The sequence below is a fragment of the Dromaius novaehollandiae genome, chromosome 13 (assembly GCF_036370855.1).
Source record: "Dromaius novaehollandiae isolate bDroNov1 chromosome 13, bDroNov1.hap1, whole genome shotgun sequence".
NCBI classification, from domain to species: domain Eukaryota; kingdom Metazoa; phylum Chordata; class Aves; order Casuariiformes; family Dromaiidae; genus Dromaius; species Dromaius novaehollandiae.
Window position 1 is genome coordinate 11,340,038 of NC_088110.1, and position 22,883 is coordinate 11,362,920.

General features: G+C 40.0%; 1 protein-coding gene and 1 long non-coding RNA gene across 7 annotated transcripts in view; one reads left to right on the top strand and one right to left on the bottom strand.

Moving 5' to 3' along the window:
* The first annotated feature begins 123 nt into the window (after nucleotides 1-123).
* Nucleotides 124-6,278, top strand: LOC112984402 (uncharacterized). The gene is made up of 3 exons (XR_003259490.2): nucleotides 124-928; nucleotides 4,810-4,913; nucleotides 5,688-6,278. It is a non-coding gene; the product is annotated as an uncharacterized LOC112984402 (long non-coding RNA).
* Nucleotides 924-22,883, bottom strand: part of LOC112984400 (uncharacterized protein F13E9.13, mitochondrial-like) — a 46,924-nt gene continuing 24,964 nt past the window's right edge. For 3 of the 6 annotated variants that reach the window (XM_064519616.1, XM_064519622.1, XM_064519621.1), the window contains exons 6-7: nucleotides 22,758-22,853; nucleotides 924-1,441 (exon numbers count right to left, since the gene is read on the bottom strand). In XM_064519616.1, coding sequence (XP_064375686.1) covers nucleotides 1,236-1,441; nucleotides 22,758-22,853 — 302 coding nt within the window. In that variant the 3' untranslated portion in view covers nucleotides 924-1,235. Of the gene's footprint in view, nucleotides 1,442-11,922; nucleotides 14,974-16,306; nucleotides 22,854-22,883 lie in introns of those variants that run through there. The other 3 variants (XM_064519619.1, XM_064519617.1, XM_064519618.1) reach the window with 3 other exon arrangements.

A 22,883-nucleotide genomic window follows, 5' to 3' on the forward strand; every position in this document is an offset into this window, starting at 1 on the left:
AGTGAAACACGGACCCGGGGCGTTTATTTACCGGAGCGGCAGGCTGCGTGGGCGCCCCCGCATCTCTTAGCCCCCTTTTCCCTCTTGGTCCCCGCTTCCCCACCGCTTCAGGGACGCGCGTGCCCCGGCGGGGCCTTCACGCAGGGCAGCGCCGAGGCGCCGGCGTGTTTGGAGGCAGGTTGGCTGCTCCCGGAGAGCAGCTCCCGCCGCTCCCGGCCCCAAGGCGGCCCACAGCGCCCGCCCGGCGGCCGAGACCCAGCCGCTTCCCCGCGGCGCATCTCCGGCCCGGCCGAGCGCCGCGTGCCACGCGCGGCCCAGCGAGCTGCGAACCCAAGCGGCGCCGACACGCGGGTCGCGTGTGGCTCTAGAAGTGTCGTGCTGTTTCTTAAGGCCAGCGCGATCTTTAAAAAGTTGCTGCCTAATGTTAAAGAAATGCTGTTGTTTCCCTGGGGTGGATCGTTAACTGAGGTCTTTGTTTCTTTGTCTGCTGAGTCCTTATTATGATTTCATCTCTCTGACTTAAAGTAAACCATCTCCCACCAGCTCCTTGTTGAGGAGATGAAAATGTGAGATGAGGAAAGAAAGGAGGAATATAATGAGAATTTTTGTCTCCTTCCCATGGTTGCACTAGGGACTTTTTAACCTCCCCGTGCTTTATATGATGATATAAAGTAACTCTGTGCAACAACTCAAAATGCTACAGGTCTACTGGTGCTCTTGATTTTTATGATTCGGATATAAAAAGCAAATGTAATACCCAAAATGAGCAAAGAACCAAAATGCCACGTAGATTTTAAAAAGTAACAGGCCAAAATTCCAGCCATAGGTGGCTTTCCAAGGAGACAATTTCCGAGCAAGGAAGTCTGCCAACCAGAGGAGGAGGGGGTTTTTATCAGACTGAACGATTCAATCAGAACTCCAAATAAAGGTAAGCATGTACAGTTTATTAGGGCTACATCAGCAGATACTTACTAGATCTATCTTTTTTATATTGTAAAAGTTACTAAAATGAAAATATGAGGTGATGATGGGGACTGTATTCCTTAAGGTTACAAGTGCTACTGTAAATTATACTACACTCTGAGTGAAATTTTGACTTCGCTGAAGCTAACGGCCATCAGTCAATCTGGCCATTTTAATCAGCTGGACTAAGATTTTATTCTGTATGTAGTTACCAGACAGCATCTGATGGCACATCTATTTTTTCCTTGGTGAGCCTTGATCTGTTCACAGTATTACTCCACACCACAAATCCTCACCAAACATTCTGTAAGCACTGGGTAAAAACACAGGCAAAAGTCCTGTTCTTCGTACAGCAAGACGTGCAATAGATTGTCTTCCAAACAGCTTTTATTACACGGATGGCTCCATCTGGTGGCTCTCTGAACACCTAGCCGTATTTGGGGTCCAGGTCCACGCTTGCCATTTGGGAAAAAGTGATCTTAAAATAAATGAACAGACAAATCTCTGCCAGCTGTGTTATCTTTTACAGGATTATGTATTCCAGTTGGATCTGTCACTCTAATTCTAACATGTATTTATCCACATTTCAACATCCAATCTTAACAAATAATTAGTGCCATACCTGAGAGAAATGTTAATGCACTTTTTGAATTCTAGGAGTCTTGTTGGAGTGACAGAAGGTCAAGGTGATCCAGCTGCAAATCAGATCCTGCTGATAATCTCACCATATTCACTGTAGTATGCTAAGCTCTTATAAGTAGTAGATGTCATTGCTATTCGTATATAGTGGTTCTCTTTGTCCCCTTTATCAGCATTGATTCACTATATAATTTCCTTTTATCAGGATGTTTAGTATCTTTTTCCATGTTCAGGTTACTAGAAACTCTATACCTTTAAAACCAAACAGAAACCCAGTACACCCAAAAAAACCTTAAACACATATACAAGCGGACTGTCAAAAGGCATGCATCAGAAATCAGCTGTAGTAATGGTACCTAGGCTTTCCGGTTTGGTTAGCCACTTTACAGCTTTCTAAGTCCTTCCCTAGCATATGGCAGAACCCAAAATAACTACACAGTAAGTCCAGCCTGTCTTAAAAGTGCTGGGTTCACTGTGCCTGTTTTCACAGCTTCTGACACACTAGGAGATAGGCCAAAGGGTGCCAGGAAAGATTTCAGCTGGAGATTCGCTGTTGCTACCAACCAAATGATTCATTCTGGCTTGCAGCCTGCTTCTTACGGGGTTCACAAAAAATGGCAATCATGAGCAGGCTAAGGGCTAGAGGAGCTGCCCTGAAATACCTGATGCAATTATGTGAAATATCTATTACCTTCACAGGAAACCATGACCTTAATCTTGTTGGACAGAAAAAGCTGAAGACATTGTTCACCTACATTTTCTTCCACACCCAAGATTCCCTGAGAAAACATGAGGGTTAAGCAAGCATATGTAACAGACTTTTGGTTTTGTCCAGCTGCACTTTCTTTTTCTTAAAATCTGTAAATTTCTCACTATTACAATGGCTGGAAAAAAAAACACCCTTCAAAGCTTGAAGCATGTTTAAGTAATATAGATCCATGTGCATAAATTTGCAAAGCACCTAAAATACTCTGAGATTTCTCCATTGTGTCAATGTTAACTTGGATACTGGTGAAGATTGTTTAATTTACAATGTTATTCATCAAAGCATGTAGGAAAGAAATGTCATGTGTTCCCCAGAATGTGTGATGGAGTGGTCCACAGAGAAGAAAAGGGATAGATGTAACAGTTATAAAGCACAGATTTCTAATAATAGATAACCAAGTTTAGGAGGAGAAGAGACTTGTATCTTTTCCTACACTATGCTATAATGTCTAGGATTCCAGACAAACTCTCTCTCTCACTGGATAAAACCCTTGCACGCATGCTTTTAAAGGTTCACAGGAATAACAGCATCAGTTCTGAAAGAATCTGCCACTTCTGCTTCATATTATACTTATAATTGAACCTTCCTTTCTATGAAACTGTATTGTTTTTCAACCTTCTGAATTCCTCATATTATACTCTGTATTATCAAGAAAATGGTGTACTTGAAAGATCAAACAAGGCAAAACCTAAACTGAAAGAGAAAATGAATGTAAGGTAAGAGTAATGCTATGACATTTAAGTCCTTAAATAGAAACATTTAGTAAGGAAAACTATGCAACTACAGAATGACTGTTTGAAAGGAACTGTGCTTTCTCCAGAACTCTACGATGAAAAAAGACCCAATTTCTAAAACCAGGAACCTAATTCCAATTTTCACCTATCAATACTTTTCACTTCAGTACATGTAGGTGTAAATAATACAGGAAAAATGACCCAATCACTTCAGGAAGACAATAGCAGGTTACTGAGATTCACTACAAAGACGACATATGCTTTATGGCAAATCTTTTCCTCATTTTCAGCATTAGATATCCATCAGGGTCTGACTTCTAATTGAATGCAAATAAACGATATAACAGGTTTTTGCATAGGAAGTGAAGTTATAGAACATCTGTCCCTTCACAGCCTTCTATGTGCCGTATGTGACATTAAGCAAAGGGGTTTGCCTCATCAGCTTGTAGGAAACTGGGTGAATCTGAAGAACAGCATGACAGAACTTAATCATCCCACTACTGCTGTAAAAGGTGCTTCTGTGTTCTCCTGCACACTCTCAGGTGATGAAATGCCAAGCTGAGCAAAATCAGTTTCAATGCCAAAAAGATGGACTACTGGTGCAGAAGGTCACAAAACACTATTAATTGCCTTATATCATCTCAGCCATGAAGTGTGATCCAAAAATATGAGCTAGAGCTTTGGAATAAAGCACACAGTGCCAGCTAGCTAGCACTATCCAAGCAAGCTCTTAAAGATATTTAAGGTATATCCTTAACTGCAAACTGTCTGCCTATCTTCTGCTCTTTTAGGCTCTTACTGTAATAGTCATTTATGCTGTTCTTTACTTCCTCAGCAGCCTAATTCAAGAGTTGTGTTTACTGGTTCAGAGTAACCATTTTGTGACCTCTTCGGAAAAAGAGCAAATCTGAATATAAAAGTCAGTGTCCTGAAATGAGTTTATATGTTACAGCACGCCTGACAACTGAAGTGGAAATAAAATCCTGGTAAAAAGTAGCTACACACAAAATATCCGTTGGGGTTCCAGAGAGGAGCAAAAAAGAGAGTCTCCTACAAACACTTTCTCCCACTGATCGCTCCTTTGTAGCATGTATCTAAGAATAGTGTATCCGAGGTTTATTCAAACCTCTAATTGAAGGGCAAACATAAAGTAGGTAAAGTTCAAAATCAGATCTAAAATTTGTATGGCAAATTCAGTTAAGAAACACAATATTCTAGTATCAAGAATGGATGACTGACATTTGAAGGTATCTGGGATAACTTCAGTGATATATTTCCATGCCAGGTACTATTCAGTGGTGTGGGAATTTTTTAGTGCAACCTAACGCTTGTGGAGTCTCCGTAAATGTTTAGCTACATACAATTCAAACCTGAAGTACATAATATATTAGGGAGGTAGAGAATAAGCACAAACAAGGTGACTGAAGTCCCATCAAAGCCAAGGGACCTTGGCTGACTTCACTTTGAACTTCATACTGACTTCATGGGTGCTGGATGAGAGCCTGAATTTTACACAGCTGTTAGACCAAGTTTCCTATTCTTCTGGGAACCCTAAGAACAACTGTCTCCAGCCTTCTCGAGTCTGAATTCAGATAATGCGTCAGGCAAGAGGGGGGCTCAGACTGAGCTAGGTAGGACAGTGGGAAGGGAGGAGGCTAACAGGCACAAATTTCATTGTCTGATTTTGTTTTCTCATGTGATACATAGGAGGCAACATGATGGAAAGATAGATTTGAATCACTTTGTACACTGATGGACAAGATTCAAAGCTTCCTGAAGGGTTTTTCGGACTCTCACATACAACTTTGCAGGTAATGTTTTAATACTGTCTCCTGGGCCACCTCTCAGCTTCACTTGCAATCACAAGGGTGTTTCTAGTCGGAATCATGTGATGCTTCAGTGGCTACAGCAGCATTATTTACTTTAAAGAGATACTGCTAAGCAAAATGAAGAGCAGGGCAGTATTTATACCATATCTGCAGTCGTCTTACAATGTGATCTAGGGTTCGGAAACAGAAAGAACTGGAATAAGCCCACTTTTGCAAACTACAAAGAAGCCCTCCACTGGTGTTCTGCAGGCACCACTTTGGGAACCACTGTCTTAAAAATGTCATAAATAAATCCTTCTCTTAAGAGTAAATTGATGTGCACTCAAACCCTAAAATGGGCATAATTTATAAAGAACTGCTTTATGCCAAACTGCTTTACCTACAACAACCTGCATGTACACAGTCATGAGACGCAACTGCCTCTGGAGCGGAGGGTATTGACCAAGCAGATGACCTAATACTAGGAAGGAAAGTACTGGCCAGCCCCTTTTCTATGATGAATTCCAGGAGACCTTTTATTCTGCCCTAAGTAGGCAGGCATTAAGTTCTCCAAAGTCTGCTGAAAGGCTCACAGCAGGACGTGCCAGTCTCTATACCATGGAAGAATAAAAGGCTAAGACTTTGCTGCAATTAGAATGAATAACTGTCCTTAATTTCTGTCAAACAGTAGATGTCTCCCTTTGCCAGTATTTGAAACATGTGTAAGATGTTGTTGAGTACACATCCTCAGCTAGCATTACTTCTCTTTTTTTCCAGCTCACACTCCCATCATGCCTTGTAGAAAAATCCACAGGAGGAGGAAAGATAATACTGAGTCCAAACCCTGAGAACAGAGCCCCATGAAAGCAACAAATTCTAAACTCTACTGAAGAGATTTTCTTCAGAAAGATCACGTCTCATGCTTTAGTCATGGCCTGTTCCTTTTCCAGCAGGTTCAGAGTGATCCGTGAGAGCTAAGTGATTTCTTTCAAGTAAGCTGCTCACGATGACTACAGAAACCTCGAGGATTACAGTACACAAACAATGGGAGAAAAGCGGCTTCAAATAATACACCCAGACAATGGAGTTGCCATTATGGTAGCAATGCAAAATATGGACAGGGATTTAAATGAAACGAGTGATATCTGCATACTTTGGAGGGCTCACGTGTGCCAAATTTGGCAGCATGAGCGTTCATCTTGCTTGTTGCTCCACCCCTTGAACAATGAGGCTAAACCCCATATGTGCAGGAGTTGGTAGAGCAAAATCGGTTTTGCTAATCACACTGCATGCAAAAGCAAAGAGACAAAAGGAACTAGTAATGCTCAGACTAGCATTGGGGAAATAATTAAGCATGAATGAAATACTGTATGTGGATTTGAAATGAATGTGAGGCATTCTTGGAAACAATTGTGCTGTTTCAGTTGTGCTGCTTTCTCCCCTAAGTTTCACAAAGTAATTTGCATGTCATTTAAATAAACACCATAAATTATTGCAAACTTTTTGTTTTTATTTACGTAAAACAAAATACTCATTTCCGTTGTTGTTTGGATTACCTGATGGGAGTGAAAATGCAGAGGTCCTTGAGAGGAAACTTGTCTCTACCCAAAATATTAGATTTGTCATGCATGAATGAGCCAGAAAGAAAGGACCCCACCTTTAACCTTGCCTTACATAGCCTATTAGTCCTCTGTAGATGTAACGGACATACAGGATCAGATTTTTGAGTTGCGCCGAGCTGGAGCTCAGGGCTGGTCAAAGCTACTGGTATGTGCTACCTAGCACTTGTCAGGGCTTTGTGGCCCTTCGTGAAAACAAGAGCAGCCTCAGGGCTGCTTGACTGCTGGGATGTTCATTGGCCAAACCGGCTTCTTCTGGGAGAGCTTAGTCGTTTGGGAGGTAAGTGCATATGGCTAACGACAACAACAACTCTGCAGTATGTGGGCACTCTCGGGAGGCTGGACAGCACCTGCAACGGAGCCGCTGTGCAGCCTTCGCACATGGGGAGGTTGGGACGCTGCTCACTTGTGTTTCTCTTTGATGAATTCTCTATCTCTCTTTGAGAATTCATACGAGGTTTAACTTCAACAACCATAACTTACAAGGCCTACACTCTTCTTTCCTAGCATTCCTATTGTTTTCACTTCCAATTCACTATTATCCATGTCACCAATTTGATTTAACTTCTGCTGAAATATCTGCCTTCCTCCCTGACTATTTATGTCAACTTTTCTCAGAGTCCTTCTCAAACTGACTTTCTCCTCTCACCCCACCAGAGGGGTCAACAGTGGCCAATTCAGAGCCCTTCACAGGCATACATTCAGACTATTAAAAAGAAATCAAATTATTCAAATGCAAGTTCTAATCCACTAAAAGGGGAGCAGAATATAGCCTAAAAAGACAGATGCACATCCCTTTGCAGGAGCAAATTAGTCACTGAAAAATAGGTACAAGTACCATCATCTGAATAAACAAGTGACCTAAAGACTTGCAAAAGGACAAATTGCATATCTAGCATGAATTTTAATATCTTGGTGGTAAGACACTGAAAGATCGTTCTAGTTTCCAAACTATAAAGATTGCCTGCATTGGTTTCATCCACAATACTTTTATTTGGTTGCTCTCTCCAGTTTAAAAAGAATCTCAATGAATATTCTCCTCTTTTCTTACACAACTCTAGCTGCTTTTCTTCATGCTCTATTATGAAAACAAGTCCAGCACTTCAGATTGTAAACCAGGTGAACTCGTGAAATAAATGCTCTCTTCACAGAAGAATATACTGTAGTCTTAATTTCTAAGTCTACTTTATATCTTATAAATCAAGGGATTCAACCCTCTTTCCATTTTGGATATGAAGGCATTTCCTTTCATAGACTGAGTCGCTTAGTGGGGTCCTAAGCTTTGTTTCACCACAGAGCAAATAAAAATGACTGGGTCTAACTTCATGATTTCCAGATTTCACTAGAGTGTGCTGTAGATCATGGAATTTCAGTAAAGCACAGTTGCTAACAGGGAAAACTCTAGCTGCTATGCTAAATATTTAAAATTAATTATGAACATAGAAGCCAGTCAACACCAACTCAAATTCCTTTTAAAAAAACATGCACACTCAAGAGAGGTAATATAACAATTTAAAACATTTTTCTTACCTAGGCTTGGTAAACATACTGTGGTACACAATGAAAGAACTAACTAGAGTTAGGCAGATAATCATAGACCTAAATTGCACATGGGTAAGTAAAAAACAGGAATGCAGTCCAATGAGAACTGAAAAGTGGGACTAGAACCAATGTATGTAACAAGCCAAGCCACAAGCAATAAGGGACTCATTGTGGAAACTTTATTTGATACAAATTTATGATATTATTGAAGTCACTGGAACTCACAAGGGTAAGGCCTGGGGATGCATAGTCACAGGCTGAATAGTAATTATTTGTATCAATTAAAGTAAATGAACAATAGAGCTGCAATTCCCAGTGAGAATAACAGCAGAATGGGACCTTTCCTTCACCTATCAGATACCAGCTATTTTAGCAAGAGGGTGCCCAGCACAGAAAGACACTGGCCAGGAATGGACCTGCAGCCTCCTGAGAAAAGAGGCTCCCAGCTCTTGGCTTCCATCCAGGCCCAAGCCCAGATCCCAGGAGATGGGAGGCCTTGCTACAACATACACCCAACCAGCCACTCAACTCCGGAGCATCTGCAGCATCTGTCGGCTCTTGCACATATAACTTCGAATGTGGGAAAGAAACATATAATCTGGCTTGTAGCCTTCAGTGGCTGCCAGCCCTCAGGGTAGTCAACAGTAGTGAGATAAAGAACCCTGCAAATAAGGATCCTGAATCAGAAGAGCTTTTAAGCACATGCTAAACTTTGAGCATATATTTGCATTCAGAAACAACCACAGACTTAAGCACAAATTTCAAAACAAGCACCTATTTCAACACAAGCACAAGCTTAGAAGGTTTACTGCACTGTGGCCAAAACTGTCAAGATGTATCCAGTATATCAGTTAGTGGTAACAGCAAACAGAATTACCATGTGATGCTTCAGCAGCCTGTATGAGCTGGTTTGGTAGTCTTGCACCATGAACCATGTATTCATTATTATAACAATTTGTATTACTATTTGTAGCATCTAGGGAACCCCAATCAGGGCCCTATTGTGTTATAGACCATACAAGCACGGGAAAATGGGATGGCTTTTATAATGAGTATATCACAAGACCCACTGCCATAATTAACATTGATTAGCATCGATGCAAACAGCATGGGAAGACAAAGATTGAGCCAATCTGGGAACTGAGGTTGCCTCCCCCCTTTAGGGCGGCCCCACTGGTTCCCAGCCAGGGAACGGAGGGGAGGCTGTTTTCAGCAGGGAAGCTTCAGTCCCCAGGGCTCTGCTCAGCAGCTCTCATGAGCTCATTCTAGGAACACGGGAGTCAAAGAGGTATCTTTGCCGCTTACTAATCCAGTCTCCACTGTTGCAGGCAACCACATCACATAATCCTGCCCTTAAACCTCAAACCATTTTAAACCAGTTAAGAGTGCTTGTTCTTCCTACTCAGGCCACGCAGCTCTCCAGAAATAGCTTGGCTGAAACTGGATTAGATTGTATATATATTTATGCCTATACCTAAATACCGACCCCCCCCTGCTATTTACTGTAGCAGATCAGTATTAGTGTGAAATGCGATGGCTAGAAATGACCTAAAACAAGAATTAGAGTCAGACTTTCAGAGTATGTAAATCAACTGAAGTCAAAACACCAGTACTGAATCTGTTACTTAATTTCTGAGCTGGATATTCTCCCCTGCTCCTCTAGACCCTCTTCCCAGCATTTGTTACTCCTCCCCAATACTGTTGTGAAACCATCTGGTTACAACCACCACAATCAGTTCTGATCAAAAAGGGACAGTTGGCAATCTCTGATCTAGTTAACGTTTTAGAAAAAGACCAAAAAAAGCCAGATTCACTTTAACTGAAATCTCAAAAGAGTGACCTTAATGGACATGAGATGTGGAGCTGCATGTAATAACTTTCCTCTCTCTGATGTAGAGCCCTTGCTGGATCTGTAATTATCATATGCATCTTCCCATCCTAGGCCCATGATATTTTCTCAGGTTTGCCTTGGATAATTTCCCTTCCAACTGTAGGAAAAATAGCATTGACAGCTCTGTAATGCCAGCAGAAAAAGGTAACATTTTGAAATGGATAGTGTGAAATAACAGGGTTTAGTATTTTGATCATCTTCATTAAATTACCTTCATTAACCAAATGAGATTCACGACGTGAAACCTTCCTATGAACCGTATTCTCCCCAAAATGTTTCTGCACGTTTTCATTGTGTAACCTAAAGAAATACAGCCACCTTGAATTTCACTTTCCTATCTAGTGCCACGTAAAATATATCCACAGAAAATATATTTACACTAGAAATTTTGTTCAGCTCCACATGACATCACTCATGTCACAGCCTAACCTGCCATCTTGTATATCCTCAGACTCTGTACCTGTCTGGAGAATTCTCATATGCATTAAATCAAATATTCGTGTAAATGTTTGCAGGGTTACACTGTAGCCATAATTTCAAACACTCAAAGGATATGTTTGTGAGCTCAACTGTAGTTACATTGTGGTGTTTTGCTACTTTTTGCTGTTCTGGTATTGTAAGTTTTAACTTAATTTTTTAAAGATACTTCCTGCAATTTCACTCACAGGGAAATGAAAGATAATTCTATAAAGCCTAAAAATAAATTTGGATCTGCTGAAAAATTCATTATTTCACTCTCAGGCTTCCACCAGCTGGGCCTGTCTGCTTTAGGTTTGACACCCCTGAGAGCTACACGCATGACTTACGAAAATGAACAAGTTTACAAGAGAGTGATGAACACATCCTTTTTTTTTAATCTTCACTTTGCCAAAATACTGTCCAGGGCACTTATTACTGGAAGATATTTATTTTTGGCAATTTTTTTTTTTATCACTCATTTCTAATACTGTGGTTGATTTATGTTATTCACACATTTAGAAAGGCAATGTCCAAATACATACACTTCTCCACTTGTACTTCTTTCAGGTTTGCTCATTACACTTGTTAAGCTATTTAATTCTCAAGGATCTACTGGAGATACGGAGAGGATCCCCCTGAACACCAGTTAAGAATAAACTTGTAATGAGAATAAATTACACACACATATCAATTGCTACAAGTCCTGTATGGAGTGAGACCTTTTTACATAAACAACTGCTGCAGAAATAAATCTGATACATTAATAAAAGCCCTCCCCACCCAAATCAAACAAGGGAAGTATAACAGTTATCAGACCAGTTAAAAGAATAAACCTATTAAATAAATAAATTTGCTCTACACCAATTTATGTCACTGTGCTACTTAAGGCAAAACCTTTTAAAGGAATAGATTTACTGTGCATACGGATGTCCACTGGGTATGTGTAATTATGCAAAGGAAAGGCATTACTTTTAAAGTGGATGAATGGGTGATACTTTTTGATTTACAGCTAGAAACAGAAAAATGGTAATGGCATGAAATAAGCATTTGCAAAACCGTTTTGGCAGACAGAAAATATTTGATTTACCTAGGGCATCCATCAGGTTCTATATTTTAGATCAAAGTAGATAAATGGAAAGGCAAATGGATATTTGGAAAAAAAATCTACTGCTTTTCTGTCAACCCTGCAAGTAAGTTAAATGTTTGGAGGAAAGAAAAAGCCCCAGGCACTTTGGATGGAAGGATGTCATGATTCATCACTGATCTCGCAACCACAGTTCTGTGTATCTACCTGGAAAGGTGAGAATTTCCTGGAAGTGACTGCATCCGTCTCATCTGGGCCTGATTCTGAGAGATGATTTGAAGAGGCTGGCAAAGTTCAGCATTTCCAGCTGACGCTGGAGATCAGACAGTGGGTACTCTGGATTGTATTTTCCTCTCTTTACTCCAGCCTTGCTTACTCACTTTTTATTTTCTCTTCTGGCTTGAATTCACACTGGTGAAGAAAATATATTCCAGTCAAGACATTCCCTCTCCTCAAAACTGAAAACTGTGCTGCCTTCTCAGATCCTTTCAAAACCTGTGCAATAGGAAAACACACTGAAGGAAGGACAGGGCTTACTGGACAATTATCTGTGACAAGCCAGGAGATGAAAGAACCAAAAATCACTTTCTCTCTGTGGAAGAATTCTTCCTTGAACTTGCCAGTGAAAAGCATGTTTCTAGGTATGCCATACTCCTGTTCTGCATTTTTCAGATTGAAATACATCCTCATGAGCTGTGCAGCGTATGCATTGTGTCCAGCCTCTTAAAGCATCATCAGACCTGTGGTGCATGTGTTGCACAGATGGTCAGAACATGCACGGTAAACGAAAAAGTTTGGGAGACATCCAACTTGCTGTGCTTGTACAAATCAACAGAATAGCACATGCACAAGAGGCCTGGCCACAGCGGACTTATGGTGAGCGTGCACACCTCATGCAATGCAGAAGGCATTTTCAGTAAGTGTCAGATTTGCTATATATGCACTGTAGAAAGGATCTACTCACGTGCAGAGAAGAGGCTAGCATTACTAGACATCTGGAAATCTTGACTAATGTACAGATCCTTGAATATTACCTCTGCACAAAATTTCTGGCTGGGGCTGGACAGGTCTGGGGAAATTCTACACAAGTCCCTCTGCCTACTCTGTCAAGTAATAATGCAGAGGGGCCTAGGCCCTTCGCAGAGCCCTCCACAGTGCTCCACATCATCATGAGCATGAGAAGGAAATCCATGGGGTACTTCCATATCCATCTATTCCGCTGCACGGTCACCCAGCTCTTAGGAAGCACTGATGTCTTTTGCTCAGATATGTAAAAAAGCCAGCAGGACTTAAAATCATACAGTAACAAGAGAGAGCTGGCTGCTCTCTAGGGTATTTCCTTTATGTATTTAATACAAGTGAAAAGCAGATATCTGCTTTTGTTGATTTACGTGGCCTGTGTTTTACCCTAGTAGCTTGTCCTTGAACACTGAAACAGGTTGTGCCCTCCAGTCTTGTCTGTCCTCTCCCCTGTGCACATCCTTCATCATGCCGCTATGAAACTAACAGCAATCTCTCTACAGACTTCCACGTACGTAAATGAAACACTCAACATCTAGACGCAAGACTAAAAGACCACCAAACGCAAGATGTGCATACACATATAACAGGGCAACCTGAGAGGCTGTGGAGTCTCCAGCCTTGGAGATATTCAGAACGTGACTGGACAAGATCCTGAGCAACTTGCTCTAGTTTAGTCTGCCTTGAGCAGAGGGGTTGGACTAGATGAGGTTCCTTCCAACCTCTCTAATTCTATGATGAACATCTTTCCCTTCAGTTTTGTAGATGTCCTTGCCTTCCAAAGAGTAATTCACTGTTCATACCATGGAGTTTAAGATGGCATCTCTATCCTAAGCCATGTGAGAGTGCAGAAGTGCTATGTGTGCAGGGTGGGCCAAATCCTCTGCAGTTATCAACAAAAAGGGACCAAAAAATACAAAGCTTCACCAACAGGAGAGAGGGTGTGGAAGGACAATGCTAGCACACTGCTTTGTTCCAGCATCTGCGACTGGTAAACAGCCTTTATATATAAGGCTTTACATACACAGCTCCAGAGTCGAGATGAAGGCCAATGCATCTTCAGACCAGGTTCAGCAAGCCACATCCAGGCCTTTTGTGGGTATATGCCCTCCAGTCTTGCCTCTCCTCTCCCCTGTGCACCTCCTTCATCATGCCGCAGTGAAACTAACAGCAATCTCTCTACAGACTTCCACGTGCATAAATGAAACTTAAAATCTAGACGCAAGACTAAAAGACCACCAAATGCAAGATGTGCATACATATATAACACTTGATGTACCTAGGCAAGCTGAAGATTTGTGCATACCCAGGGACATCTGAAAGTTGCACACCTTGTCTGCAGGAAAAATCATAGCAAGCTTCCATGCAAGGTATAAAATAAGCGTTAAAATACTGAGCTAGGAGTAAGGCCAGACTGTGTTTCTCCTCTTGTAATAAATCAGCACTGTGTGTATATATTAAATCCAATCCCTTGATGTGTCCAGTTTCAGTGATAAAAACTTGGCGAGCAGGGCAAAAGTTATTGGGTAGAGATCAATATGCTGGCCTGTTGTCCTTGATTGGCAATTATGCAACATTTTCTCCTTGACTGTAAGAGGCGCTTTTGTGATTTGGGAGCATAAAGAAATTCTGTACTTGACAGATTTATACAGTAAGAATACGCTAATGTCCTTTGACCCGCTTAAGAATAAATACAACCTACCAAATTGTCATTTTTATGGGTATTTACAACTGAGGCACTTTGTAAACCTAAGAACTAATATTTCCCAAAGGATATCTGTGCTCTCGAATCTTGATAAATTATTGAAAAATACAAGCCGCTACCAGTCCTACAAATTTTCTCTTCTATTTTTCCTATTTTTAGTTACATAGAAGTTGTCAAAGCAGACTGGGCCACTGATCTATTTCATCAGGGATGTTGCTGCAGCCATGGCCACTGCTTCAGAGGAATCCTATGGTATTCTTGGCTATTTGATCAAGGCTGTGTAAAAGAGAATTCCTTCCTGAAACTTGCAGGTTTTCAGTATGCAATTGGAATACTAAACATAAATTATTTAAGCTCTCAAATTTACTATTATAGAAGTATTGCAAATTATAATTCCCCCAGCCCTAACACCAGTGGCTTCATTTGCTCTCATGAATGCTTCAGCAAAATTGCAGCATTGTTTGCATGAGACCTAGTGCAAAGACTAAAATAGGCCATCCTGGTTCACCTAAATGCCACTGCTCACCACTTTGTGGGTGTGAGGCATGTACTCTGTAAATTGCCTAGTTTCTTAACTCTGCAGGTGAGGCGACCCAAGAAGCCTCCACTTGATTGCTGTATCTTAACTCCATGCCATCTCACCTACCTGCCCACTCGCTGCATTTGTTCCTTCCATCACCTCTGCACTGTCTGTGCCCCCAGAGGTTTTCTGAGAAACCAGCCAACCAACCCAAAAGATCTGCCTGCAGACAAAAGGAGGAAACGACTGAGATGAGGGCCTTTGTGCCTTTGCAGATCTTCCTCGGGAAGATGACAGCATGACCATACGCAAAAAGAAATTTTTGACAAGAAACTGATTTTCAATATTGTCACCTATAGCAACAGTTGAAAACAACTTCTTTTTATCCTTATTCTCGAGCTGAAAGTTGACAAAAAGTCAACACCTTTCAGGACAGTATCTAAGACATAAGACTTCCAGTATTTTTCCAATAGAAGCTTATTTTTTTCTCCTTTTGGTTATATGCCTGTACAAAGAACAGATCCTCCCATGCAGAGACTTGCAATAGTTCAGATCTTGACTAAAGCATCATGATGCGGAGCTCATCTCTACTTTTACTCCTTTTCTAAGGGCAGCTGCTTCTCTATTTTTCTTTGCGCATCTGTGGACAACAGTATCTTTTCTCTATCACAAGAATGTCTTCATTAAGTCAGTTTCTGCCTTCAGCTTAGTGTTCTCCATACTATAATCTATGTGTAAGCACAAGAAAGGCTTGAGAGGCAAAATGAAAAAGCAGGAAGCTGCAATAGACAATGAGGCAGGAACTCTGGGAAACTTAAGCATCCTGTGCTGCCTTCTTTTCAACCTTCTTTACTGTTGTATTTGGGATTCCTCCTATATTTGCATGAAACATGATTTCTATCTATCTCCTCTGTTTTGTGACCTCAATCACAAAATGAGGTTAAGGCATGACACAGCTAATACAGTGACTACAGCTTGAAGTCACACAATTCTGAATTTTATTACTATCTTAATCTCATACAAGATTTGGCAAACTTGGATCTTTAAAGTTACTTTTACACTTAACTTACACTTTTGCACTTAATGTTGTTTGCAAAGCACTAAAGGCGTGCTAATGCCAGTATATTCATCAGCTCCTACACCTAGACTAGAAATCCTACCCCTTTTGCATAGGGAGTAGAACAGAAGTGGAAGTTACATGTGCATTTTAAAATATGAAATGGAAATCAAAGATGGACAAGGATTCAAGAACTATGGTTAACAGGCAAAATGGAGTTGCCTCTGCTTAACCTGGCAACAATTGTGCCCATGTTTATGCTAAAGAAAAAGGATCATGCACCCTTTGACATCTCCTTCTTTTAAATTTTTCATCTGTTCCTCATTCTGCTGATACAAAGACAGATGTTATTTTCAAGAACAATTAAATGCCTATAGCAGAAGGCATCTATTAGCAGAGAAACACCAAATAATCCAGCATTCCACTCAATAAATAGCATCAACATCCCTTTCATTTCGAGGAGAGTGATGTCCTCCGGAGAAAGAAATTACAAAACATAGAGACTTACTGCCCACTGAATTTACTTTATGAAACAATGAAAATTTGACAGTGACAGGAAAGACGGATGTTAAACACAGAGAGCAACTTCCAGTCCAAATCAGCAAAATCACTTTTTGATATCTATAAATAGCCATACCTGATAATAAATTTAGTAATTTTTAATCAAGATAATTCCCCTCACACATCTTTTCCCAGCCTGAAGTGTTTCACAAGGAACATATTAGGCTCCCCTTACCCCCTACTACTTCTAGAACTTCAAATGGTAAGCAAAGAAACTGAAAGTAGGCTGTGAACTGCAGCCTTTTTGCCTCAGGCGAAAGGCTTGCATATCTGCATTGCAGAAGGAGTTCTCATTTTCTCCCCAAGATTATCTGTGCACTTAAAGATTGGAAAAAATCATCCATTACTCTGAACATTTCACTGGAGACTATCTGCCCTCACTTTTGCTTCAGCTGCCACCTCCATTTTCTGTATTTGCAGCAAATTCTACACAGTCTGACTGGAAGAAACAACTGTTCTCTGAACGTGAACAAAGCGTAGGAGAGAAAGGGAGTAATCTGTAAAGGCTGGAATACGTCAATGCCCCAAAAGCAACAATCTGAGATAGTGTATATGGAAGAAGTAACTTTGCCAACTGAAGAATAACCCAAGGTAAGTATTTAATAGGTCTGTCTGGACTTGAGTGTCTGAAAGTTTCTTGGTGACAGATGAAGCCAGGAATATGAATGGATTAAGCGATGTAAGATCTTCAAGTTAATATTGAGCAAATATGGACTTAACGATAGAAGATCTCTAACCATTCATCATATGAGAATACTGTGACTGAAGTTATTAAACTTAATGCAGGTCTTTAACAGCTATTATATGGGAAACAGGCTTTCCATCCCTAAAACAAGTGTTCAAAGGCTCAAACAATCCTTGTCACTGAGTGTCAAACAATGGTTAGAAGTATATATATATATGTAAAAAGGAGAAAAGTTCCATACACTTCAACACGAACAATTTATTGCAAGCCCCAGTACAAGCACAAATTCCTATAAAAGCAAGGAACTAGTTGGGTATATTTCCCTGATGACACTCTATGGAGGAAAACTCAGCTCAAAAAACCTCTGAAGGACTTTAACTCCTGATGGTATTTCTGCAGCAGGGAGCCCAGAGTGGAGTGTGTGTAGGGGAGTCACATTCAACTAAGCACCATGGCCCATTAAGCCATAAAAGGAATATCTCAGCCCAAGTCTCGACCCCTTTTGAAACAAGATGATAATAAAAAATAAATCCTTCAGGTTTCACAGACTTGTGATCACTCTGCAATCACACTGCAAATGCTTACGAACAAGAAAACACAGATAGTTCTGTTCCTAAGCTCCATTTCTAGGCTCCAAGAGTTCTTTATTGTGCCAGTTCCAGGACACCATGCTTACAGCATTAAACACAAGCTGAAAACAATTCTTTCTCTGAAGAGCTTCCAGTTTATAGGGCAGAAATGGCTTCAGCACAGTAAACACTGAGTGCTGCGTGGATACCGGGGGCAAAGATGCAGAAAGTGAGAGAAGTTTTGGAATGAAAACCTTTTAATGGTTTCTTTTTGAAGATAGATACATTGTGCCTAAATCTGCTCCTAAACCAAGAAGCTGTGCATTCCAAGTGCTATGGAAATCACCCCTTATTGCCACAATTATCCTACAGAACTTCAGCTTTCATTTAGCAAAAATGTCTCCCTAAGCACTCATACCAGCAGAGATGATCTTGGAAACATAACCCAGGAGTGAACTGATGAAACAACCTGAAACTACAGTCAAGAAGGAAAAACATCACCATTCACTTCTCTCAAGAGTGTCATGTAATGTAGCAATTTATCAAGGACTTCAACGTTTTCTTACAGCCAAAATATTTTGGTTTCCTTCCCCTTTCCTGCTCTGCCAGAACCTGCCTGCTAGTCCTCTATATTCTACAGTTTTCCCCCAGTGAGGAGTTTGTGGGAACAGGCATTGAAAACAAGAACTGGAATCCAGCTTGTAATCAGGAAGTCTAGAGAGACAAAATAATGGGATGATGTGCTGGTACCACAAAGAACAGCTTAAAAGCTGGATCGGCTGCCTAGGTGGCACAAAGAAGAAAATTACCTCTGAGAATTATCTGTAAATCTTGTAAGCCTAAGTATTTCCAGCACTGAAATTTGTTGAAAAAATATCTATACTGTTAGGACCAGGGAAAAGTCAGTAACGATGCTGAAGAAAGCAAGGGCTACTGCACTAAAATTTGGTTCCATCAACCGTGGCCAAACTGCAGGGCTGGTGTGCTCTGCGGACGGGGGACCTCACGGAGCGCATCACTGCTCCTGCCTCGCCCATGGTAATTTTCCATCACCAAAGGGGCAGTGATCTGGTAAAGAGCTGGAAAATGACTGGTGGCCTATATCTAGACCCAAGAGGTGGAAAATATTTCCAAGTCTCCAGTCAGATAAATCTAAAGTGCTGTGGGCTAACCAGCACTCTTTTATAGAAGTCAGATCTAAGATGGCAAAGGCCCATGTTAGTAGATAAACCCCAAACTGGGAGCCAAGGTTAGCAAGACTTTCTGGGACTGCACCTCTTTAAGTTACCTGTGCCCAGTGCATGATAAAAGTATTTAAGTTTTAAGAATGGAGTGACAGTTTATTAAGATTTACATACTGACTTAAAGCACAAAGTACTATCATTTTTATTATCAGTAAGTTTAATGACTACTTATTTGTAATTTCACTAAACAGACCCCATTTTTCCAGGTACCTTTTCTGCACTAAAGGTGGTACTGAATCTTTGTGTGAACTCATTTTGCTACATAAATAGATATTAAAATTCCTACTACCTGTTTGTAAGCTAACAGTGAGAACCACACATGAAGTACAGGTGGGCACATTAGGGAATTGTGCTGTAAGCAATGGATGTTGTACTTTCACAATCTATTCTTCTCTTAAGTTTATGTTCAGCACAGAATGGACACAAATAAGTATAGTAACTATGCAAGAGCAAAACGTGAGATAAAGAGATCCAACAAGAAAGGGAGGCCACTACCTGACATTTTAAAAGGGCAAATCGAAAGCAATCAACGCCCAACAAAATGCTCAATGTAGGATGAGGTGATAGCTTAGCATATACTCACGATACTGTAATGAGGCTAACAAGTGCTGTGTGTTTTAATGTAAATTAACACAAGATAATCTCTTCACATATTTAAGTGATGCACTTCAACTTAATTAATACATATTTAATAGAAGTCTTCTTGAACAGCTGTTATTTACTTCTGGAGTTTCTACACATTAGCACTGCCTGCTTTGTTCTGCTCTAAAGTTATTCATGCTCCAAAGTACTTTAAGAATTCAGCTGTATAAAAACTGAATGCTCTTCCCAAAAGAGACAGCCTTTCTGATAACTTAATATTTTTACATTAAATATTCAAACACTTTCTGAACAAAAGGTCAAATTCTATTTAAAGCATCTGTGTGAAACAAGCAAGCAGATGCTTAATGCTGCTAGACAAATACTTTCTGCACGAAGAATGATAAAGATTTGGCGATCAATCACCTTCCCAGGCTTTAAAAACAGCTTTCCTTTACTTCTGGTCCCTAAATTCTGCAGTTACAGTTTATATGTAATAATATAGATCTAAATTATGGCCTGTTCCTCCTGGAAGCGTTACACGATGGTGTGCTAAAATGAAGTACTGGCAGAGTGAAAGTGCTGTCTACGTTATTCGCTGCATGTTCTGAGCACGACACCAACTCACTAAGGTTTTGTCTTACAAAGATTACTGTGTATGACATTATTTCAGTTACGCCTTATATATAGCATTGAAGTAGTTTTCACTTACCAACACTTTTATTCAATGTAAATCCACTGGAGTCCTAGTCACTTCTGAGATTTTAGGATGTGTGCGAGTATAAACCAACACAAGAAACATGCTGATAACACTTTACATTTGCACATTTGTACTATTCAACATGACTTCTGGCAACTGTAACCAGTTTCTTTAAAAATAATTATCGTTGTTGAACAATCCTTATCAGTGTATTGGTTATAGTTTTCAACTGTCTACTTTAAAATCTTTACTCTGCTTACGGCGTTAGTGTTGACTAGTGCTCATTGCTTACATGGCAGCCTTTCTAGCTTATAGGTTTACCGAAAATAACTTCCAAACTTGGTGACAGTTCTCTTAGATAATATTGACAATTCTCTTAGATAATATGTGCTGATACAATCATCATTATATCTTCTGTGCAATCAGCTATGGAAATATATACAACTTGTGAAAGGCCTGAAAAGAGCCCTGAATACACAAAGGTGAAAAATATGTACTGATTTAAACACACTGATATTACTAATATCTAAATTCATTCTTTTTTATTTCATTGTATTTTTTTTCCCACAATAAAGAGGACATAACAGGGAACTCATTGTTTAAGCTAAGAACCTAGAGAATAAATCAGATCAATGCTTTACCTGGTAAATATATTTATATCAAAATATGCAGAGGGTGAATGGATGCAAGGAAAAATGATCGAGCAAGTGTCTTCAGGATCCTCAAATATTTCTGTACTGCCTGTACCTGCAGCTTTGAGTTAGAGCTGGAAATGGAATGAAAAAGAAAAAAAATCTAACTAACTTCATGCATGTGGCTGGTACAAGGCTAGGTTAGCTTTCAGCTACAATCTGTTTCCTGATCTCTATGAGGAAACACAAATGCTAGTGCTGCCAGAAGAGAAATGGTGGGGACAAGTGGCTGCGATGGAACCACAGTTTTTGATGGAAGTGCAAACACACAGCAGATTAAAATGCTTGTGTAAATACGGACTTAGAAAGTAGTGCCAGCCACAACAAACAGGCACCTGAAAGAATTTCTATGCGCTGAAACTTTGTCAGCCTCCTTGGGAGGAAAAAGGAGGTAAGTAGAAGAACACCAAGGCTGTCATAGACTCTAAAGAATCTGTCTTCTAGGAGGCCAGCACACCAGCGGTACCTGTCTACTTCTGATGCAGCCAGGTGGGAGACAGACTAGTCCAGAGAAACAGCACCTGAGCAGAAGACTTAATCTCAGACTGCGATGCTTTGGAATCACTAGTTTTGTTAACAAAACTAAATTTCCTGAAGTAGCTATTTCTGCCTTTGGAAGGAGGATGCACTTTTGTTCAGGGAAAGATGGGCACACTGCTAGCTGACACAAAAAACGTGTTTGTGTACTTGCTTAGACATATACAATATAGCTTTCATCAGTATCAGCAGAAACCTGATGCACAGCTGTCAAGGAAAGAGAAAGAGATCCCAGAGGACAAACTTAGCTCACAGTCCCAAGGAACGCCCACACTTTATACATCCACGACACAGCAGATATTCTTTGTTTTTTTTTTTTTAAACTTCCTCAGAGCTTAAAGATCAAATTGAAGTACAATCGCTTATAATATACACAGTCAGACTGTCATGTTTTTTTATCCACATTTTGCAGGAAAAATGAAAATCTGTATTTACCTTCCAGTTTTGGTAGAAAAGCTTCCATCGTAACTACACCTGTGTGTATAGGAAAGAACCTGGCAGTTTTTAACATCCCTAATACTAGTCTGGAGAGGTACAAAGCTGTAGGAGCTTGCTGAAAAAACAGCAATAAACCTTTATTAAAAAAAAATTTGTGAAAACATTTTGACTAAATTCCAACTGTACTTAAAATGTAATTAAATATTTACATTTATTCTCTAATAAGTATTATATGTAAATCAATTTCCCAATTATCTTAAATTTTTGTATGGTATACAATTACTACATTTTTCTAATAAATGCACAATTCTAATGAAAAAATAATGATCTTGAACTTTAATAGAGCCCTTCATTTGAGGAGATGAAAGTGCTGTACATTCATTCATTTATTATGTCTTAAAACCCCCCTGTGATGTAGGTACTATTATCATCATTTTACAGATGGGGAAACTGAAAGGCTAATTAACTTGTCCAATTTACAATACTGTTAGCTGTAAACTTAGGGTGTCCTATCATATTCATATGTGAAAGAAAACTCAGCTCATCCTGTGATGAATATTTACTACAAATTCTTAAACTCCATAAGCATTTTACTTATAGTAGGGAATATATTACCCAAGCTGTCGGAGAGCTTGGTTTTGTGGATTTGAGCGCCTCAGAAATATGCTGCCTAGAAACAAACATCAGTTTATTTTAAAGTGTCATCTGGCTTCCCAACTTGCTATGGAGATGATGTGTGTTTTCACTTAATGTTATTAGCCCTTCAAGTACACATTTGTGTTTTAATTCTGCACAACGTACCAAACTCCATTTTTACACATACAAACAAAAACACTGTTTGCTAACAAATTCATTTTCTCAGTTTTCTTATGTGATCCATAAATTTCTTTACTCGGTCAGGATCAACACCGTTTGCCCAGTAACCTTCTTTCTTGAAATACGAACCAATTATTAGGGCATTTGCCTCCAAGTAATTCCTCACATTCTCCAGAGTCACTCCAGACCCAATCAGCACAGGAATCTTCACGGCATGTTTAACCTCTGAAGCGAAGAAAACCAATATTAGGGTTA